The sequence below is a fragment of the Oncorhynchus tshawytscha genome, linkage group LG20, assembly GCF_018296145.1.
Source record: "Oncorhynchus tshawytscha isolate Ot180627B linkage group LG20, Otsh_v2.0, whole genome shotgun sequence".
Taxonomy (NCBI): Eukaryota; Metazoa; Chordata; class Actinopteri; order Salmoniformes; family Salmonidae; genus Oncorhynchus; species Oncorhynchus tshawytscha.
In genome coordinates, this window is record NC_056448.1 from 16290998 (window position 1) to 16315148 (window position 24151).

Here is a 24151-nt window from a genome sequence, read left to right on the forward strand (position 1 = left end):
CATTCCCTCTGTACCACACATTCAGTAAGTCTGGCTTTCATAGCGAGGTTTGACTACTCACCGGTCCTGCTTTGTTCGGTTGACTATGGAGGACACCTTGAGCTCTCCATCTATCTTTGGCCTGCCATACTCCTCCAGTTTGACCTGCTGCTTAGGCCACATACACATGCCAGTGTTAATCTGATGCTGTACATCTCGGGTTTCCCCAGTGGTCAATAAGAGTGGTAGTATAAACAGTAGGTATGGATGAGAGAGCAGCACACTGTTGTGTACTTTACTCAATGTTATTAATTATTCATCTAACCTGGTTCAATCTCATTGAATTAAGTTTCCCATCGCCCAAGGCGCTGAACTGACTTATGATATATTAAACATCAAGATGTCCAAATGGGAAATGTGAGTGTCATTTAATTCTGCTATCATAACATTGACATTCATGAGTATTCCACCTCTGACCGTATGACCCCCTTCAGAATGTGTCATTAGATCTGACAGTTATATCTTGTCCGGGATACAATGGGCATACAGACGCATAGACATATCTGAAGTAGCAGCCTGTGGCTCTCTATCCCTAAGGCTTCACTTAAAACACATATTAAGGCCATTAAAAGCCAGCTGCTGTTAGACTTAACACTGCCTTGTGCGACACACTTTCGTTTGGGATTCGTGGAGACTTAAAAAGCCTGTCTGCTCACGCTCTGGGAGAATAAATGATTTATTAGAGACATGATAATTGCAGATGAGTGGGACAGGTAAAACGAGGGATGAGGTAAGCAGAGAGAGGAGAAAGAGAGAGAGAGAAGAAATGTTCCAGGCTGTCCACCGAGAGATGTTGAGCAACGTGTTGGGGCCAGAGGGACGGGCAACTGATGCCCAATAAATCTCAAAAGGGTCCAAAATTCCTTATCGATGAAACATCAGTGCTGATTGTAGAAAAGTACTGTCATTTACAGCAATCAGAGTTACTTACAAGGTTTTCGATGGAGTTCTGGAATTCACTAATCTTCTTCAAGGTTTCATTGTCTCTCTTCACTTCATTGATGTACATAGCCAGGTCCTTCAGAGACAGAGATGCATTGTTTTACCAGTACACCAGTACATCTGAACAAAATCTATTATATCTTGCCCGGGTTAGAGCTACAATATAACCTTTTTCCCAATGCTCCCAAGCACTCTTCTGAATGAATAGAAAAATGTCATCAATGATCATATCCGGAATAACGTCACAAACGTGCACACACACACACAAACACACACACACACCTGCATGGCCTCCAACGCCTCCTTGAGCTGCTGTCTCTCAGGTCGGTCAGTTGAATGACTCACCAGCTCCTGTAAGAGAATGTTACATTTCATCAGTGGAGCACACTATACCAAAATACACCACACACTCCACAAAACATTGACATAACTCAGTATGACAGCCACACACCGCGGAGAGAAAGAGATCAACTCCCTGTAAGTTGCACTCATGTAACATGTATGAACTCTCACTTAACATCGCCACCTCAAAATGTGTTTTACTGCATAAATACAGTGAATACTTTATGAGAAAATCTGTGCGTTTTTCCAAAAAATATGAATGCTGCTGCAAACAATGAGGGTTATTTTAGGGCAGTACACATCTATTCTCTCTGCCTCTCAGAGGCACAGCACGAGTGGAACATATGTACATACACAGCATGTGATCTTACAACTGACACATTCAGCTCGACTTCATGCTTCAGCAGTTTATAGGAGCGTGGGGAGATAATATGAGAGTGATGGTGTAAGATGAGTCTGTTGGTGAGTTGAGGCCTGCTGGCTGCTTCATTGAAAACAGAATGATTTGCTACAGTATACAGTATATTATGAGCTGTGTACCGTGTAATTCTGACAAAGACCAGATATGTCTTCATCACAGTGGAATCTGCAACACCCAGGTCATGAAGGAAAGATGCTAAGGCTTACACACACACACACACACACACACACACACACACACACACACACACTATCAGTTGAATGCCCTGAGGCCACAGCATATTAATCCTTTCCCACAAAGCTATGGGAAGCAGTGAAATGGGCTGCATGTAATACGATTACAGCATGGCTGATTTGAACACAGTTTCTCTTCTCCTGAAGTCCTGCAGGCCATTCAGCCAGTCAGTCAGTCAGTCCAGTCTAAGTTGAAAAACCACTCACTGCAGTCCACCCATCATCACCTGCCATGAACTCTGCTCACCTCTACTAATTCCATACCCATGTCACCGACTAAACCCACCTCATTCATTATTGAGCTGGCTAGTTAATTCATTGTGTTTTGAATCAGACAGCCTGACCAGCTTGTTTTTACTAACATGACTACTATGGGCTCCATTGGGTCTCTGTGCGTACTGGCCACACAGTCTGCATGTTTAATCCATGTGGGTGGGCATAGAGACCCAGAGACACAGGGCCTTGTAGAGGAATGGGATGAGGGAGAAACAGAGGGACACCAAGATGTGTACTGATTGGGCACTCGAGTGAGACTGATCCTTAAAACACCTAGCATATTCAACAGCTAAACCAAGAAAAACACCTAGCATATTCAACAGCTATACCAAGAAAAACACCTAGCATATTCAACAGCTATACCAAGAAAAACACCTAGCATATTCAACAGCTATACTAAGAAAAACACCTAGCATATTCAACAGCTACGCCAAGAAAAACACCTAGCATATTCAACAGCTAAACCAAGAAAAACACCTAGCATATTCAACAGCTATACCAAGAAAAACACCTAGCATATTCAACAGCTATACCAAGAAAAACACCTAGCATATTCAACAGCTATACTAAGAAAAACACCTAGCATATTCAACAGCTACGCCAAGAAAAACACCTAGCATATTCAACAGCTATACCAAGAAAAACACCTAGCATATTCAACAGCTATACTAAGAAAATCTCATGATGTTCATATTGTCTTGAAAAATGTCTGGCATAAGTTGTAATGTAAACCAGCAAAAAAAATGTTTTACCTTTTTCGGGACCCTGTCTTTCAAACATAATTCGTAAAAATCAAAATAACTTCATAGATCTTCATTGTAAAGGGTTTAAACACGGTTTCCCATGCTTGTTCATGAACCATAAACATTTAATGAACATGCACCTGTGGAGCGGTCATTAAGACACTAACAGCTTACAGACAGTAGGCAATTAAGAGGCATTTCTATTGACACCAAAACAAAGATACACAGGGTCCCTGCTCATCTGCGTGAACATGCCTTAGGCATGCTTCAAGGAGGCATGAGGACTGGGCAATAAATTGCCATGTCCGTACTGTGAGACGCCTTAAACAGCGCTACAGGGAGACAGGACGGACAGCTGAACGTCCTCGCAGTGGCAGACCACGTGTAACAACACCTGCACAGGATCGGTACATCCAAACATCACACCTGCGGGACAGATACAGGATGGCAACAACAACTGCCTGAGTTACACCAGGAATGCACAATCCCTCCATCATTGCTCAGACTGTTCGCAACAGGCTGAGAGAGGCTGGACTTAGGGCTTGTAGGCCTGTTGTAAGGCAGGTCCTCACCAGACATCACCGGCAACAACGTCGCCTATGGGCACAAACCCACCGTCACTGGACCAGACAGGACTGGCAAAAAGTGTTCTTCACTATCTGACCAGGGGTGATGGTCCAATTTGTGTTTATCGTCGAAGGAATGAGCGTTACACCGAGGCCTGTACTCTGGAGCGGAATCGATTTGGAGGTGGAGGGTCCGTCATGGTCTGGGGCGGTGTGTCACAGCATCATAGGACTGAGCTTGTTGTCATCGCAGGCAATCTCAACGCTGTGCGTTACAGGGAAGACATCCTCCTCCGTCATGTGGTAGCCTTCTTGCAGGCTATTCCTGACATGACCCTCCAACATGACAATGCCACCAGCCATACTTTTTTTTTTCACCTTTATTTAACCAGGTAGGCTAGTTGAGAACAAGTTCTCATTTGCAACTGCGACCTGGCCAAGATAAAGCATAGCAGTGTGAACAGACAACACAGAGTTACACAAGGAGTATACAATTAACAAGTCAATAACACAGTAGAAAAAAAAGAGAATCTATACACATTGTGTGCAAAAGGCATGAGGAGGTAGGTGAATAATTACAATTTTGCAGATTAATAGGGCTAGGCAGAATACTGCCCCCTTTGGATGAATTGCGTGCCCATAGTAAACTGAAAAAAAATCTGTCCAAAATTGCTAATATATGCATATAATAATTATTATTGGATAGAAAACACTCTAAAGCTTCTAAAACCTTTTGAATTATGTCTGTAAGTATTGCAGAACTCACAGGGCACGCAATCTCCCAAACTATTTTTGGGAGCCTGAAACTTGGGGCAACTTTGACGTCATCGCCCCCACCCTTCCCAACCAGCTATGGATCTGCAGACACTTTCTATGTCTTCCACTAGATGTCCTCATTCAGTACAGTGTTTAATTGTGCAAATCCCGCGAGTTTTGACCCTTTGGTAGGCAAAAGAGTGAGTGTCACGAGAAAATACATGGTGACGAGAGCGCGCTTTTTGGACAGACCTTCCTTTGTTCCAGAATGCCTGAGAAGAAGCATGAATGTCTGATAGATTTGAGAATTGTTTTGTACGTTTAGAACATCCTAAAGCTTGATTCTGCACTTAGTTTGACCAGTTTAGTCGACATGTAATCTGTAATTTTGAAGTTTTGATGCGCAACTGTTCGGGACCAGAAGTATGCATTTAAGCTGGAACTCATAGCATATGCTACTATAAAGGCACACGAACTGAAACCAAACGTTACATTAGGTAAGTATGACTCCTTCCACTACATTCTGATCGAAGACCATCAAAGGTAAGGGAATATTTATGGTGTAATTTTGTATTTCTGTTGAGTCCAACATAGCGGAGAAATATTGCTTACGTCTGAGCGCCGTCTCAGATTATTACATAGTGAACTAATTCTGTAACGTTAAAAATAAATGTGGCACAGTGGTTGCATTAAGAAGCAGTGTATCTTTCTAACTATATGTAGAACATGTATATTTAGTCAAAGTTTATGATGTCTATTTATGATATCTGGCGGAGCTATCTATAATTTCTCTGGACATTTTTGAGTATTTTCTGAACATGAAGTCAATGTAAACGGAGATTTATGGATATAAATGGCATATTATTGAAAAAAACATAAATGTACTGTGTAACATGTCCGATTACTGTCATTGATGATGATTTTCAAAAGGTTAGTGAATGATTTATTTCTTAATCCTGCTTTTATAATTGTATATTTTCTGGGACAAAATGGCTGCCTCTTGTCTTTGTTTCGGTGGTGGTCTAATATAAATATGTGGTGTGTTTTCGCCGTAAAACATTTAAAAAATCTGACATGCTGTTTATCTTTCATTTGAGGTTTTGGATTTGGATAGTTTTTTGTGTGGAGGTTAAATATTTCAAAGAATATTTTTGCATTGCCTGCGCCACGGTTTCAGCTGAACGGGGAGGGGGGGTGGCGGACACTGAGAGGGACGCCTCGCTTTAACTGGTTTTAACACTGGAATGATAAATGATCAGATGGTCATGTACAGGTAGAGATATTGGTGTGCAAAAGAGCAGAAAAGTAAATAAATATAAACAGTATGGGGAAGAGGTAGGTAAAATTGGGTGGGCTATTTACCAATAGACTATGTACAGCTGCAGCGATCGGTTAGCTGCTCAGATAGCAGATGTTTGAAGTTGGTGAGGGAGATAAAAGTCTCCAACTTCAGCGATTTTTGCAATTCGTTCCAGTCACAGGCAGCAGAGAACTGGAACAAAAGGCGGCCAAATGAGGTGTTGGCTTTAGGGATGATCAGTGAGATACACCTGCTGGAGAGCGTGCTACGGGTGGGTGTTGCCATCGTGACCAGTGAACTAAGATAAGGCGGAGCTTCACCTAGCATGGACTTGTAGATGACCTGGAGCCAGTGGGTCTGGCGACGAATATGTAGCGAGGGCCAGCCGACTAGAGCATACAGGTCGCAGTGGTGGGTGGTATAAGGTGCTTTAGTAACAAAACGGATGGCACTGTGATAAACTGCATCCAGTTTGCTGAGTAGAGTGTTGGAAGCTATTTTGTAGATGACATCGCCGAAGTCGAGGATCGGTAGGATAGTCAGTTTTACTAGGGTAAGTTTGGCGGCGTGAGGGAAGGAGGCTTTGTTGCGGAATAGAAAGCCGACTCTGGATTTGATTTTAGATTGGAGATGTTTGATATGAGTCTGGAAGGAGAGTTTACAGTCTAGCCAGACACCCAGGTATTTATAGATGTCCACATATTCTAGGTCGGAACCATCCAGGGTGGTGATGCTAGTTGGGCGTGCGGGTGCAGGCAGCGAACGGTTGAAAAGCATGCATTTGGTTTTACTAGCGTTTAAGAGCAGTTGGAGGCCACGGAAGGAGCGTTGTATGGCATTGAAGCTCGTTTGGAGGTTAGATAGCACAGTGTCCAGGGACAGGACGGAAGTATACAGAAGGGTGTCGTCTGCGTAGAGGTGGATCAGGGAATCGCCCGCAGCAAGAGCAACATCATTGATGTATACAGAGAAAAGAGTCAGCCCGAGAATTGAACCCTGTGGCACCCCCATAGAGACTTCCAGAGGACCGGACAGTATGCCCTCCGATTTGACACACTGAACTGAACTCTGCAAAGTAGTTGGTGAACCAGGCAAGGCAGTCATCAGAAAAACCGAGGCTACTGAGTCTGCCGATAAGAATATGGTGATTGACAGAGTCGAAAGCCTTGGCAAGGTCGATGAAGACGGCTGCACAGTACTGTCTTTTATCGATGGCGGTTATGATATCATTTAGTACCTTGAGCGTGGCTGAGGTGCACCCGTGACCGGCTCGGAAACCAGATTGCACAGCGGAGAAGGTACGGTGGGATTCAAGATGGTCAGTGACCTGTTTGTTGACTTGGATAGGACCTTAGATAGGCAGGGCAGGATGGATATAGGTCTGTAACAGTTTGGGTCCAGGGTGTCTCCCCCTTTGAAGAGGGGGATGACTGCGGCAGCTTTCCAATCCTTGGGGATCTCAGACGATATGAAAGAGAGGTTGAAGAGGCTGGTAATAGGGGTTGCGACAATGGCACGGATAGTTTCAGAAATAGAGGGTCCAGATTGTCATGCCCAGCTGATTTGTACGGGTCCAGGTTTTGCAGCTCTTTCAGAACATCTGCTATCTGGATTTGGGTAAAAGAGAACCTGGAGAGGCTTGGGCGAGTAGCTGCGGGGGGCGGAGCTGTTGGCCAGGCCAATCATGGATTTATCGGTGGTGACCGTGTTATCTAGCCTCAGTGCAGAGGGCAGCTGGGAGGAGGTGCTCTTGTTCTCCATGGACTTCACAGTGTCCCAGAAATGTTTGGAGTTAGAGCTACAGGATGCAAATTTCTGTCTGAAGAAGCTGGCCTTTGCATTCCTGACTGACTGCGTGTATTGGTTCCTGACTTCCCTGAACAGTTGCATATCGCGGGGACTATTCGATGCTATTGCAGTCCGCCACAGGATGTTTTTGTGCTGGTCGAGGGCAGTCAGGTCTGGAGTGAACTAAGGGCTATATCTGTTCTTAGTTCTGCATTTTTTGAACGGAGCATGCTTATCTAAAATGGTGAGGAAGTTACTTTTAAAACTTGTTAGGGAGGATGTTCCCTTGTGGGGATCAAATCAGCGGATATTTTAGAGCGTCACTGATCGATTTTTCGTTAAAATTCAAACTTTCATGAAAACACACAAACAAGGTATTGAATTAAAGCTACACTCGTTGTGAATCTAGCCACCGAGTCAGATTTGTAAAATGCTTTTCGGCGAAAGCATGAGAAGCTATTATCTGATAGCATGTAACACCCCAAAAGACCCGTAGAGGATGTAAACAAAAATAATTAGCATAGTCGGCGCTACACAAACCGCACAATAAAATATAAAACATTCATTACCTTTGACCATCTTCTTTCTTGGCACTCCTTGATGTCCCATAATCAATACTGGGTCTTTTTTGGATTAAATCGGTCCATATATAGCCTAGATATCGATCTATGAAGACTGTGTGATAAACGGAAAAAAATAGCGTTTCATAACGTAACGTCATTTTTTAAAAGTTAAAAAGTCGACGATAAACTTTCACAAAACACTTTGAAATACCTTTCTAATGCAACTTTAGGTATTACTACACGTCAATAAGCTATAAAAATCATCAGTGGGCGATGTAAATTCGATAGCCTGCGTGTGGAAAAATGTCCGGAAAAAAGACAGACAATGCCTCGGGTCGGTGGTCGGAGAGAATCGGTTCCCTTTGGTCGGATCTACCAAGAATCAATTCAGATTCAAATGAGGAGACTCTATAGATCCTGTGGAAGCTGTAGGTACTGCAAGCTCGGCCCCATATATTACGGTTCACCTTTAACAATTCATGGGAGTGGCGCATGGATATTTTTTTCCATCTCCAGTGATCAGATTTTCCTGCGCTTTTCGATGAAACAGACGTTCTGTTATAGTCACAGCCGTGATTTAAACAGTTTTAGAAACGTCTGAGTGTTTTCTATCCACACATACTAAATATGCATATACTATATTCCTGGAATGAGTAGCAGGGGCGCTGAAATGTTGCGCGATTTTTAACAAAAAGCTGCGAAAATTCGCATCATCCCAAAGAGGTTTAAAGAATGACCAGGCATCCTCAACTGACGGGATGAAGTCAATGTCCTTCCAGGATACCCGGGCCAGGTCGATTAGCAAGGCCTGCTCACAGAAGTGTTTTAGGGAGCGTTTGACAGTGATGAGGGGTGGTCGTTTGACTGCGGATCCGTAGCGGATACTGCTCGTTCTGTGTGTGATTTCCTGCAAAACAGAAATGTCAGTGTTCTGCCATTGGCAGCAAAGAGCCCGAATCTCAATCCCATTGAGCACGTCTGGGACCTGTTGGATCAGAGGGTGAGGGCTAGGGCCATTCCCCCCAGAAATGTCCGAGATCTTGCCGGTGCCTTGGTGGGGTAACATCTCACAGCAAGAACTGGCAAATCTGGTGAAGTCCATGAGGATGAGATGCACTGCAGTACTTAATGCAGCTGGTGGCCACACCAGATACTGACAGTTACTTTTGATTTTGACCCCCCCCCCCCTTTGTTCAGGTACACATTATTCAATTTCTGTTAGTCACATGTCTGTGGAACTTCTTCAGTTTATGTCTCAGTTGTTGAATCTTGTTATGTTCATACAAATATTTACACATGTTAAGTTTGCTGAAAATATACGCAGTTGACAGTGAGAAGACGTTTAGGTTTGCGATGCACCTTACCTTAAGTAGGAGGTGGTACTTGAGAACCCGCTGCATGGGCACTACCAGCAGGTCCTGGAGCTTGAACTTGCCCTCTTGCACCTTCATAGTGCACTCCTACAACAACAACAAGAAACATCATACATTTCACAGTTCATAACTACAACAGCAGCCAAAGTGTACACATTCTGACACTGTAATACACATTCTGTAATTTCACACTACACATCACTACACCACTTTGCTACAGTTGTGCCTTCCAACAACAGTGTCAACAGCGTATTAAAAGGTATCAAATCCCTGTCTGTCCTTACCCCTTAGTGAACATCTACATCAGGACATTCATACTGATATGGATATTTCTTTACTGTATGAGTAATAAAGAACACATTCGTCCCTCTGTCTGAATAATAGCCATAACAATCTCCTTTTTTATTAAGAAAAACAACAAGCCATACAGCTGCATTATAATGCATTGACACAGACCATGAGCCATCGTAACCCAGTAGATGCTGAATGCTGATATCTCTCTCTCTCTCTTGAATGGATGACTCTGACTCCTTATCCAATTCAAATCAAAACAAATTTTATTTTATTTGTCACATATACATGGTTAGCATATGTTAATGCGAGTGTAGCGAAATGCTTGTGCTTCTAGTTCCAACAATGCAGTAATAACCAACGAGTAATCTAACCAAACAAGTTTTGTTTGCCCCCGGTGATGCGTTGTGCAGACCTCACTACCCTCTGGAGAGCCTTATGGTTGTGGGCGAAGCAGTTGCCGTACCAGGCGGTGATACAGCCCGACAGGATGCTCTCGGTTGTGCATCTGTAAAAGTTTGTTAGTGCTTTTGGTGACAAGACAAATTTCTTCAGCCTCCTGAGGTTGAAGAGGCACTGCTGTGCCTTCTTTACCACGCTGTCTGTGTGGGTGGACCAATTCAGTTTGTCTTTAATGTGTACTCCGAGGTACTTAAAACGTACTACCCTCTCCACTACTGTCCCGTCAATGTGGATAGGGGGGTGCTCCCTCTGCTGTTTCCTGAAGTCCACGATCATCTCCTTTGTTTTGTTGACATTGCGTGTGAGGTTATTTTCCTGACACCACACTCAGAGGACCCTCACTTCCTCCCTGTAGGCCGTCTCATCGTTGTTGATAATCAAGCCTACCACTGTAGTGTCGTCTGACTTGACGCCTCCAACTTGATGATTAAGTTGGAGGCGTGCATGGCCACACAGTCATGGGTGAACAGGGAGTACAGGAGAGGGCTCAGAACGCACCCTTGTGGGGCCCCAGTGTTGAGGATCAGCGGGGTGGGGATGTTGTTACCTACCCTCACCACCTGGGGGCGGTCCTTCAGGAAGTCCAGTACCTGGTTGCACAGGGCGGGGTCGAGACCCAGGGTCTCGAGCTTGATGACGAGTTTGGAGGGTACTATGGTGTTAAATGCTGAGCTGTAGTCGATGAACAGCATTCTCACATAGGTATTCCTCTTGTCCAGATGGGTTAGGGCAGTGTGCAGTGTGGTTGCGATTGTCTGTGGACCTATTGGGGCGGTAATTGGAGTGGGTCTAGGGTGTCAGGTAGGGTGGAGGTGATATGGTCCTTGACTAGTCTCTCAAAGCACTTCATGATGACGGAAGTGAGTGCAATGGGGCAGTAGTCATTTAGCTCAGTTACCTTAGCTTTCTTGGGAACAGGAACAATGGTGGCCCTCTTGAAGGATGTGGGAACAGCAGACTGGGATAAGGATTGTTTGAATATGTCCATAAACACACCAGCCAGCTGGTCTGCACATGCTCTGAGGACGCGACTGGGGATGCTGTCTGGGCCTGCAGCCTTGCGAGGGTTAACACATTTAAATGTTTTACTCACATTGGCTGCAGTGAAGGAGTGTCCACATGTTTTGGTAGCGGGTGTCAGTGGCACTGAATTGTCCTCAAAGCGAGCAAAGAAGTTGTTTAGTCTGTCTGGGAGCAAGACATCCTGTTCCCGGACGGGGCTGGTTTTCTCTTTGTATTCTGTGATTGACTGTAGACCCTGCCACATACCTCTTGTGTCTGAGCCATTGAATTGCGACTCTACTTTGTCTCTATACTGATGCTTAGCTTGTTTGATTGCCTTGTGGAGGAAATAGCTACACTGTTTGTATTCGGTCATGTTTCCGGTCACCTTGCCCTGGTTAAAAGCAGTGGTTCGCGCTTTCAGTTTCGTGCGAATGCTGCCATCAATCCACAGTTTCTGGTTTGGGAATGTTTTAATAGTTGCTGTGGGTACGACATCGCTGATGCACTTGCTAATAAACTCACACACTGAATCAGCGTATTCGTCAATGTTGTTGTTTGACGCAGTGCGGAACATATCCCAATCCATGTGATCGAAGCAATCTTGAAGCATGGAATCAGATTGGTCGGACCAGTGTGGAACAGACGTGAGTGCAGGAGCTTCCTGTTTTAGTCTCTGTCTATAGGCTGGGAGCAACAAAATGGAGTCGTGGTCAGCTTTTCCAAAAGGAGGGCGCGGGAGGGCCTTATATGCGTCGCGGAAGTTAAAATAACAATGATCCATGGTTTTACCAGCCCTGGTAGCACAATCAATATGCTGATAGAATTTAAGGAGTCTTCTTTTCAGATTAGCCTTGTTAAAATCCCCAGCTACAATGAATGCAGGCTGAGGATATGTGGTTTCCAGTTTACATAGAGTCAAATAAAGTTCATTCAGGGCCGTCGATGTGTCTGCTTGGGGGGGAATATATGCGGCTGTGATTATAATCGAAGAGATTTCTCTTGGTAGATAATGCGGTCGACATTTGATTGTGAGGAATTCTAAGTCAGGTGAACAGAAGTACTTGAGTTCCTGTATGTTGTAATGATGACACCACATCTCGTTAATCCTAAGGCATACCCCCGTGCCCCTCTTCTTACCAGAAAGATGCTTGTTTCTGTCGGCGCGATGCGTGAAGAAACCAGCTGGCTGTACCGACTCCAATAGCGTGTCTCGAGTGAGCCATGTTTCCGTGAAGCAAAGAACGTTACAGTCTCTTATGTCTCTCTGGAATGCTACCCATTTCATCAACCTTGTTGTCAAGAGAATGGACATTGGCAAGTAGTATGCTCGGGAGCGGGTACGCGACGTGCCCGTCTCAGGAGCCTAACCAGAAGACCGCTGTGTCTGCCCCTTTTACGGCGACGTTGTTTTGGTTCGCCGGCTGGGATCTGATCCATTGTCCTGGGTGGTGGGCAAAACACAGGATCCGCTTTGGGAAAGTCGTAGAGTATTGGAAGCTATTTTGTAAATGACATCGCCGAAGTCAAGGATCGGTAAGATAGTCAGTTTTACAAGGGTATGTTTGGCGGCGTGAGAGAAGGAGGCTTTGTTGCGAAATAGGACGCAGATTCTAGATTTTATTTTGATTTGGAGATGTTTAATAAGAGTCTGGAAGGAGAGTTTACAGTCTAGCCAGACACCTAGGTATTTGTACTTGTCCACATATTCTAACTTAGAACCATCCAGAGTAGTGATGCTAGTCGGGCGGGCAGGTAGCGAACGGTTGAAAAGCATGCATTTGGTTTTACTAGCATTTAAGAGCAGTTGGAGACCACGGGAGGAGTGTTGTATGGCATTGAAGCTCGTTTGGAGGTTAGTTAACACAGTGTCCAAGAAAGGGCCAGATGTATACAGAATGGTGTCGTCTACGTAGAGGTGGATCAGGGAATCACCCGCAGTAAGAGCGACATCGTTGATATATACAGAGAAAATAGTCTGCCCGAGAATTGAACCCTGTGGTACCCCCATAGAGACTGCCAGAGGTCCGGACAACAGGCCCTCCGATTTGACACACTGAACTCTGTCTGAGAAGTAGTTGGTGAACCAGGCGAGGCAGTCATTTGAGAAACCAAGCCTATTGAGTCTGCCAATAAGAATACAATGATTGACAGAGTCGAAAGCCTTGGCCAGGTCGATGAAGACAGCTGCACAGTACTGTCTTTTATCGATGGCTGTTATGATATCGTTTAGTACCTTGAGCGTGGCTGAGGTGCACCCGTGACCAGCTCGGAAACCGGATTGCACAGCGGAGAAGGTACGGTGGGATTCAAAATGGTCAGTGATCTGTTTATTGACTTGGCTTTCGAAGACTTCAGAAAGGCAGGGCAGGATGGATATCGGTCTATAACAGTTTGGATCTAGAGTGTCACCCCCTTTGAAGAGGGGGATGACCGCGGCAGCTTTTAGATTGATGAGGCAAAACATTTATTTAATCCATTTTAGAATAAGGCTGTAATGTAACAACATGTGGAAAAGGGAATGCACTGTAAACTACAGTACTAGAGCTGGGTCAACCCAGCAGCATGGCTTGGCCAGCGGTGGACCACGATTTGGGCCAGCTGGGGATTCCAGGTTTAACAGATCTTTCACTGCAAACCATTGCTGTTTGTCCAACTGCAGTACAGTAGCTTTAGATGGAAGCCAAACTATCATCGTAAAATGTCATGATTCAAAACACCATGGCTGGTTGTGAATCAACTTTGCGCAAATTTTGAGCAGATGCCAGATGGGTGGTAAGGGAGGGGGAGGGATATGTGTGTTTGTGTGGTTACTGTACCTCGACTTTCATCTTAACGTCCTCCCGCGTGGCGATGAGCTCATCCAGTATCTTCTGGGCATTCTCCATGTGGCTGCAGTACTGGCCGTAGATCAACAATCTGTGTATGAACACATTACATCACTGTATTATTACTAGCATACACTACAGAGTGTACAAAACATTAGAACAACTGCTCTTTCCATGACAGACTGACCAGGTGAATCCAGGTGAAAGCTATGATCCCTTATTGTTGTCACCTGTTAAATCCACTTCAATCAGTGTCGATGAAGGGGAGGAGACAGGTTAAAGAAGGACTGTTAAGGTTTAAGACAATTGAGACATGGACTACATATGTGTGCCATTCAGAGGGTGAATGGACAAGACAGAAGATTTAAGTGCCTTTGAACGGGGTATGGTAGTAGGTGCCAAGCACACTGGTTTGTGTCAAGAACTGCAACGCTGCTGGGTTTTTGACGCTCAACAATTTCCCATGTGTTTCAAGAGCATTGGAGTCAACACGGGCCTGCATCCCTACGGAACACTTTCGACACTTTGTAGACCATGCCCTTACGAATTGAGGCTGTTCTGAGGGCAAAAGGGAGTGCATCTCAATATTAAGAAGGTGTTCTTTATATTTTGTACACTCAGTGTATATTCTATGATAGGGTTCCTGCAAAGGGTTCCCAATATCAAAGGGTACACAGATCATCATATAGCAATATGCTGTTGACTCTTAGGACCAGTTCAGTACCAAATAACCCATGGGGCACTTGACACTAAGGAGGAGTAAGCCATACTAATAGCTTTAGATTAAACATAATTACAACAGTATTAAACAGTTCGGTGGGTGACCCATTTGCCACCATAGGAAGCCGATGTAAAAGGAACATATGAATAGATTTCATATGGGCATGACTACTGTATATATGAATATATTGTATTAATAAGTAATACATTAACTCGAAACCCAGGGCAATCTTTTGAAGAATACACGCCTCTACCCAATAAGTCATAATCATAGTATAACCACAGTACACTAATGAAAGATAGTGATTATAATAAATTGCTTTGAAGAGTTCTCAGGCAGAAAGCCTATTAATTTGGGCCAGTGAGGATATGAAGGGCACATTCACAACGGGCCCCTGACACAGATCACTTCATCTTGGAACTAGTTCAAAGTTATCTTGACTAGAGGATGGCACCACGCGTGGCACAGATTCCTCTCTCTCTCTTATTTTTCAAAGTAGGGCATTGTCACGACTGGCAGTGCCAAACCCCTCTGATGCTTTTGGCAAAGTCTCTTAATCTTCAGCAGAGCAGAGTTTGCATTTCTAAAGTCTAAGGATGTCTCTGACATATCATTGACAGAGACAAGAGCACTGCTCCAGAGAGCTGGGAAATGTCTCCAAAACTCAGCAAGAGAGCAGGAGCACAGTATGGCAGAAAAAGCACATTTCTCTTAGAAAATCTCTTTAAACATAGTTGGGTTTCTTCTTCTTTCAATTCAATTACCACAATAATTCACTAAGCTGTTTAACATTTCACAACTCTTCACTTAATCTTGAAGTTAGAGCATAAGTCACTAACAGAGTGCTTTGATAGCAATCACTACCCCAGCTCTCAAAGCTTAACTCATCTCCTTCCTAAGCCTCTTACATGGACAAACCCACTAACTGAACACCTGCAGACTGCACAAACCCCATTACAATGCTTACCAACTTATCTGACCTCTGCCTACTGTACATTCACAACATGACTAGATCCCCATCGTTAGGGATGAGTCGTCCAGTGGCCAACTATCCGGATGGCTCTCTCCATCCCTAAACCCCATTAATGACTGGCCTAGACTGACCTCCACTGTGAAGCTCCCTGCCTGGGTCTGGTCCAAAGACAACGTGGTCTGGGGCTAACAAGGACCTGATTAGGGCCTGATCCACAGCCAGGGAGATCGCTCCTCTCCTTAAGGAGGGGAATTGGAATAAGATTAATGGCTGCCTTGCTCAATTATGAGCCAGGCAGGCAGCGGCAGTCAGATTCAGCAGCAGGCAGCAGCATAAGAAGGGTACAGGGCAGGTGTCAGCCACCCGCTTTAATAACATGTGTCACAGACTTAATTGAACATGAAGGTCTTATTTTATGAGGCCATTTCAGGAGCGGGATGTTTAAGGTGGAGCGACTGGTGGGGAAAGTGATATTGTGATCAGAGTACGAGGCAATGGATTAGACACCCACTGAGACTAGACACAAGGTTTTGAATCCTTATCGATTGGTTATATTACAGCATGGTAATATACAAGGTATATTTACACTTGACAATGGATAAAGGAAGAGCGAGTGAGATGACACAAACAAACATACAGACAAAAAGAGCAGACAGAGATATAAGAGAGAGAGACAGACAGACAGCAGGAGAGATTGGTGGAAAAGGATGGCACGAGAAAACAGAGAAATAAAAAGACAAAATAAGATAAAGTGTAGGCTACATGAGAGAAAAAGAGCTCAGCTGGATGGGGTTAGGCAGTGTTCACAGCGTGGTTCCATGGAGCCTGTGTAGTGTGTCTGGGACAGTGCCTCTGTGCCTGAGGGCCCGCTTTCTAAAGCTCCTCCACCACCACTAAAAACACTCCAAAACCAGGCAGAAGTCTGTGGTGTTGACAGACAAGGACACGGGTAGGAGGTGAACAGGGGCCATCCTAACAGACCAATTTGTCCCCTGTTCAGTGACAGGCCTCAGCATGGGACACAGGGCCTGGTCTGATACTGACACAGCAGAGAGGACGTGTCACAGTGCTAATGCTAATACTTACAGACCCCTCTAATAACAGGCTTTCGTGTTCCTCCAGCTCTTAAGGAAAGTCACTGTCTTTGTTCTCCTCCCAGAGACAAGCAGTGGAACAAAGGGGTTGATTACACACACATGTACAAAGCCACATGTACACACACGTACACACACGCAGTGGAGTCAGACATAATTAACCCCTGAGACACTGACAAGCACAGCCACTCCGCTCCTGATGTCTGGACACATCTCACTGGGAGACTTGTGATGTTATGCTCCCCTAGGAACCAGCTATATCTCCTTCTATCACTCCTTCTGTCTTTCCCTTTAAAGTAATGTTTAATTCCTTTTCTCTCCACCAGTCTCACCCCCTCTTCTCTCTCCCTCTCACAGTGTAGCATGCTGGCTTCTTTCAGTCAAGAAGTAAATTGATTCTGTGAAACGTTACTCATAATATGATTCTGTGAAACGTTACTCATAATATGATTCTGTGAAACGTTACTCATAATATGATTCTGTGAAACGTTACTCATAATATGATTCTGTGAAACGTTACTCATAATATGATTCTGTGAAACGTTACTCATAATATGATTCTGTGAAACGTTACTCATAATATGATTCTGTGAAACGTTACTCATAATATGATTCTGTGAAACATTACTCATAATATGATTCTGTGAAACGTTACTCATAATATGATTCTGTGAAACGTTACTCATAATATGATTCTGTGAAACGTTACTCATAATATGATTCTGTGAAACGTTACTCATAATATGATTCTGTGAAACGTTACTCATAATATGATTCTGTGAAACGTTACTCATAAGCTGACACTAAAACCTCACTTCCTACAAAAAGAGCAGGATGACTCACAGGACTGACTGTTAAAACAATAGGGGACACCACCGTGAAAAACAAACCTCAACATCACAGAAACACCATTGACTGTACAGACGACTGGCCATGGAGCCAGTCCCATCATTTCTGTACATGGCCTTTACATCTCTCTGAGCTACGTAAACTATACTGTATATGCATCATTGGATTAAATTAATCTAATGAGAGTCCAGTTAACCAAACGGTGTTCTAATATCATAGAGTGGATGATGATGATGAGTCAATGTTGGGATTCTATATTAGAGACAGTCGACAGCATGGAACAAATCCCCCTCTAGGACGCCAAAGCAGCACTCTGCCTATGTGACGGCTTCTGCTAGGCCCTTGAGGAGCATGACATGTCATGTGGAAAAGGTGTTGAAGTGACTCGAAAAAAGTCCTGATTTGCGTGGCCTCTGTGGCTTCTGCCTGGCTTGGGGTAGCGGCGTGCCTGTCAAGACGTGTCCTAGCCCATATCTCCTACCGCGTTGTGACAACAGCAAGAGACAAACAGTCTAGGGGTGTATTCATATGCCCATAGATCAGTACAATTCAACACCATCATCCCGGAAACCCTAGACCCACTCAAATTTGCATACCGCCCCAACAGATCCACAGATGACACAATCTCAATTGCACTCCACACTGCCCTTTCCCACCTGAACAAAAATAACACTTATGTGAGAATGCTGTTCATTGAATACAGCTTAGCGTTAAACACTATAGTGCCCACAAAGCTCATCACTAAGCTAAGGATCCTGGGACTGAACACCTCCCTCTGCAACTGGATCCTGGAATTCCTTATGGGCCGTCCCCCAGGTGGCACAGGTAGGCAACAACACATCTGCCACGCTGATCCTCAACACGGGGGCCCCTCAGGGGTGCCTGCTCAGTCCCCTCCTGTACACCCTGTTCACCCACAACTGCGTGGCCAAGCACTGCTCCAACACCATCATTAAGTTTGCTGACGACACAACGGCGGAAGGCCTGATTACCGACTACAATGAGACAGCCTATAGGGAGGAGATTAGAGACCTGGCAGTGTGATGCCAGGACAACAACCTTTCCCTCAACGTGAGCAAGACAAAGGAGCTGATCTTGGACTACAGGAAAAGGAGGGCCGAACACATCTCCATTCTCATCAACGGGGCTGTAGTGGAGAGCTTCAAGTTCCTTGGTTCCCACATCACCAACAAAATATCATGTACCAAACACACCAAGACAGTCGCGAAGAGGGCACGACAACACCTATTCAGTGCGTAGGCCATATGGTCCAGTACATCACTGGGGCCAAGCTTCCTGCCATCCAGGAGCCCTATACCAGGCGGTGTCAGAGGAAGGCCACAAAAATTGTCAAAGACTCCAGTCACCCAAGACACAGACTGTTCTGTCTGCTACCGCATGGCAAGGAGCAAAAGGCTCGATCAACCTGTACCCCGCACATTGACCTGGTACCGGTACCCCATGTACAGTGGGGCAAAAAAGTATTTAGTCAGCCACCAATTGTGCAAGTTCTCCCACTTAAAACGATGAGAGAGGCCTGTAATTTTCATCATAGGTACACTTCAACAAAATGAAAATCATAGGTACACTTCACAAAATGAGAAAATAAATCCAGAAAATCACATTGTAGGATTTTTAATGAATTTATTTTCAAATTATGGTGGAAAATAAGCATTTGGTCAATAACAAAAGTTTCTCAATACTTTGTCAAATGTTTTCTGTAAGTCTTCACAAGGTTTTCACACACTGTTGCTGGTATTTTGGCCCATTCCTCCATGCAGATCTCCTCTGGAGCAGTGATGTTTTGGGGCTGTTGCTGGGCAACACGGACTTTCAACTCCCTCCAAAGATTTTCTATGGGGTTGAAATCTGGAGACTGGCTAGGCCACTCCAGGACCTTGAAATGCTTCTTACGAAGCCACTCCTTCGTTTCCCAGGCAGTGTGTTTGGGATTATTGTCATGCTGAAAGACCCAGCCACGTTTCATCTTCAATGCCCTTGCTGATGGAAGAAGGTTTTCACTCAACATCTCACGATACATGGCCCCATTCATTCTTTCCTTTACACAGATCAGTCGTCCTGGTCCCTTTGCAGAAAAACAGCCCCAAAGCATGATGTTTCCACCCCCATGCTTCACAGTAGGTATGGTGTTCTTTGGATGCAACTCAGCATTCTTTGTCCTCCAAACACGACGAGTTGAGTATTTACCAAAAAGTTCTATTTTGGTTTCATCTGACCATATGACATTCTCCCAATCTTCTTCTGGATCATCCAAATGCTCTCTAGCAAACTTCAGACGGGCCTGGACATGTACTGGCTTAAGCAGGGGGACACGTCTGGCACTGCAGGATTTGAGTCCCTGGCGGCGTAGTGTGTTACTGATGGTAGGCTTTGTTACTTTGGACCCAGCTCTCTGCAGGTCATTCACTAGGTCCCCCCGTGTGGTTCTGGGATTTTTGCTCACCGTTCTTGTGATGATTTTGACCCCACGGGGTGAGATCTTGCGTGGAGCGCCAGATCGAGGGAGATTATCAGTGGTCTTGTATGTCTTCCATTTCCTAATTGTTGCTCCCACAGTTGATTTCTTCAAACCAAGCTGCTTACCTATTGCAGATTCAGTCTTCCCAGCCTGGTGCAGGTCTACAATTTTGTTTCTGGTGTCCTTTGACAGCTCTTTGGTCTTGGCCATAGTGGAGTTGAGTGTGACTGTTTGAGGTTGTAGACAGGTGTCTTTTATAATGATAACAAGTTCAAACAGGTGCCATTAATACAGGTAACGAGTGGAGGACAGAGGAGCCTCTTAAAGAAGAAGTTACAGGTCTGTGAGAGCCAGAAATCTTGCTTGTTTGTCGGTGACCAAATACTTATTTTCCACCATAATTTGCAAATAAATTCATTAAAAATCCTACAATGTGATTTTCTGGATTTTTTTTCTAATTTTGTCTGTCATAGTTGAAGTGTACCTATGATGAAAATTGCAGGCCTCTCTCATCTTTTTAAGTGGGAGAACTTGCACAATTAGTGGCTGACTAAATACTTTTTTGCCCCACTGTATATGGCCTTGTTATTGTTATTTTACTGTGTTCATTTTTTTAAAACTTTAGTTTATTTAGTAAATATTTAAAAAACTCTATTTTCTTAAAACGTCATTGTTGGTTAAGTAAGCATTTCACATTAAGGTCTACCTACACCTGTTGTATTCGGCACGAGACAAATACAATTTCATATAATTTTTTATTTGATTTCATGTAGTTTACAGAAGTTCATTCAGGAAGGCTGGTCTGAAGGCTCATTTAACTTCATCCATAACATAATTCACTTTGTTTCCAAATCTATGGGCATAGTGGTAATGAATAAAAACGTATTAGCACAGCATCTTGTCTCTTCAGCTCTTTCCTATTGGCCATGTGCGGAACATCATTCACCTATTTACCTTGTAGACTATAAACTAGGCACAAAAATGCAATTCCCTCACACAAGTGGGACCATTTTCAGACGCTCAAATTCTGGGAATCATGCGCCCAGGCCTGTCCAGCCATGAGCTCCTCAAACTGGCTAATATTAATGTGCTTGACTCATCTCTGCAACTCCCAGACGACGGGGTAGAAGAGGTCGATTCTCCCAAAGGGAGGAAAAAGTTCCAGAAATTGGCTTTGCCAGCAAGGGGGAAAACTCTAAGATGGCTGTCTCTGGGCCTTCTTCCTCTGCTGCAACGTTCACCGCGGCTACCTCCACCCGGGCCGCTCTTGCTGCCGCAACCAACGACCCTGTACATCTTTAAAACCTCAGATCCCAGGCTACAGTGTATCCTTTCCATCGCAGAGTTTGTGGAAGCATCGAGCATTTGCCACAATGTGTTGTGCTTAATGTTTCCCCCCAGGAGAAGAGAGCTTGATAAATTACATAAATTAAGATTTGCTGCCGTGTTTAGCTGTCATCCCATGTTGATACATAATATTATTCCATTTCAGCTATCAGATCTAGTTTATCGTAATGCTCCTTGTGTGCATACTCCCAAGGCTATTCATGGGGTACACTCAACCATTTGTTAAACAATATGTTGTCTTGTGTCATAAAGTTTTTTATGCAGGGAACGCACAGAGTTATTTCCAAATATGGCTATTGTCTGCAGGGACACGGGCACATATGCTACTGGTAGTGGGTTGCAAGTATAATTCATGACTAAGTCTATATTTACCTGACGATACTCATCGTTAGGCCTGCAGCCTACTCATTGTCACATAATTCTTAAGTTCTGCAAGCAATGAACATACATCATTATTATAATATAGCTTTCATTGTAGTGGCTATCGTGCCTGCACAAATCAATCAAATGTCAGTGTCATATGTACAGGATAGACGTGGCGCAGGCTTCCCAGTTCAATGAATTACTTCACCCATCATAGGTCTATGTATATTTTTTGTCATGTCATATTGATCTAGCACACGTTTGCTGTCTAAGGTTGTCTGTTTGGTTTCAGGGGTATAGCCCATAGGCTTACTCTTTCCCCTTAATGTGTTGAACTGTTTTCTATCCCTCACTATCACTCTCTTCTCTCTAATCATTATATTAGAATGTATGGAACTCCATATAAAACTGGTGTGTCTTTCATGGTTGTGCCCTGCCTGGCTGTGAGAACTCCTGTGTACTGGTCTACACAGGCTGGTTGCTGCTGTTCACAGCTATATGATTGCATAGGAGCGGACTGGAACTAAGGTGAACCCAAAAGCAGCTTGTCAAACGGCCACATCGACACTCCATTATCAGCAATCATGGATTGGTATCGTAGGAAAAAGAGGGCCGAACAGGCCCCCATTAACATCGACGGGGCTGTAGTGGAGCGGGTCGAGAGTTTCAAGTTCCTCGGTGTCCACATCACCAACAAACTATCATGGTCCAAACATACCAAGACAGTTGTGCAGAGGGCACAACAAAACCTTTTCCCTCTCAGGAAACTGAAAAGATTTGGCATGGGTCCCCAGATCCTCAAAAGGTTCTACAGCTGGACCATCGAGAGCATCCTGACCGGTTGCATCACCGCCTGGTATGGCAACTGCTCGGCATCTGACCGTAAGGTGCGTACGGCCCAGTACATCGCTGGGGCCAAGCTTCCTGCCATCCAGGACCTATATAACAGGCGGTGTCAGAGGAAAGCCCCTAAAATTGTCAGAGACTCCAGTCACCCAAGTCATAGACTGTTTTCTCTGCTACAGTACCACACGGCAAACAGTACCAGAGCGTCAAGTCTAGGACCAAAAATCTCCTTAACAGCTTCTACCCCCAAGCCATAAGACAATTCATCAAATTAGTCTTCAGTGATAAAAAAAACCCGAATACTTCATCCATGCTTTATGAGCTCAGTAGACCTACTGCTGCCTTTAACTTTCATTCTTCTAGGCATTTTCATTTCATTTTGTATTTTATCGCGTCATAAACAAAATGTCTTCTGCAATAACTTGATATGTTAAGTCAGTCCTTGCAATCAGTTTTATCTCGAATAATGGTTATATTCTCCAGCCTCCCAGCAGCAAACCAAGTAGCAGGGTGGTCATTAACATCTGGCACCAAGGATCTTCCCTCAGAGACATGGCCATTCCCCAAACGATTTAATAAAATGTCATATTGCATAACATCTTTGTTGTTCATTCAGTTAAGCCTGTACTCGATTGAACTAGAGAGGGTGCAAGAGAAAGAGAGAGAGAGAGTGAGAGCTATTTAGAGGGAAATCGAGTCAGGAGTAAATTTCGGAAGATGTACGTTAAAAAAGCATGTGGAGGAAACAACCCCTAAACTCCACAGTTGCTTAAGACCGAGCTCTTCTGTGCAAGGGAGGGACACTTTACACCAGTGACATGTAAACCTTCTCTTTAAATTCCTCTCTCACTTCCGGATGGTGCTATCACCCCTGTTGCCGCTACACCAGCTCTCTCTTTATGGGAACGCTGCCATGCATGTTATTTCAGAGAAAACACAATTTGGAGTAACTGTTCCCCCGGACCTTCACCCCCACCTCTGTAGCGAGTCTGCAGCCGCATCTGGCTGGAGCGTCAGGCCAGTGAGGAAATCTCCTAGCAAAGCAGAAGTGACAGGCTGCAGAGAGAGGGAATATTGTCTGACACGTGGCATTGGGACCCCCTCACCTTCACTGAACACATTCAGCACACAACAAATGGAAGGGAACACAGTGGGAGCCCTCTGGTACAACAGCTCTCTGCTGGTCTCTAAGTACATATTACAGGGTTATCAGGGGTGCGGATTACTCCGGAAATGAGTTTGGGGTTTGGGAAAGTGGCAAGCCCTCCTATGTAATGTATGACGATCCAGCAGGGGAGCCTCTTATAAAAATGTAGGCTGCCTTCCTAGAGCTGGGACGATGAAAAAGAAAATGATCAACACCAACCAAACCGACCACTTATGTTGGTGATATCGTTCATTACAATAAATAACCTATAGGGTTCTACTAGAGAAATGTGAAGTTTGAAAATAATAATATGGTTGGTTGATTGTTGATGGGACAATTGACACCTACAACCTTTAAATAAGTAGTAGCAATAGTTTAAAAAAATAACGGAGGTGCACAATGACATT

General features: G+C 44.4%; 1 protein-coding gene across 5 annotated transcripts in view; it reads right to left on the bottom strand.

The window, feature by feature from the left end:
• LOC112219368 (guanine nucleotide exchange factor VAV2) overlaps nucleotides 1–24151 on the bottom strand; it is a 1336992-nt gene that overhangs the window by 12957 nt on the left and 1299884 nt on the right. For all 5 annotated transcript variants that reach the window (XM_042302259.1, XM_042302257.1, XM_042302260.1 and 2 more), the window contains 5 exons: nucleotides 13917–14016; nucleotides 9334–9429; nucleotides 1264–1332; nucleotides 971–1057; nucleotides 62–147 (listed from right to left, as the gene is read on the bottom strand). In XM_042302259.1, coding sequence (XP_042158193.1) covers nucleotides 62–147; nucleotides 971–1057; nucleotides 1264–1332; nucleotides 9334–9429; nucleotides 13917–14016 — 438 coding nt within the window. The remainder of the gene's footprint in view (nucleotides 1–61; nucleotides 148–970; nucleotides 1058–1263; nucleotides 1333–9333; nucleotides 9430–13916; nucleotides 14017–24151) is intronic.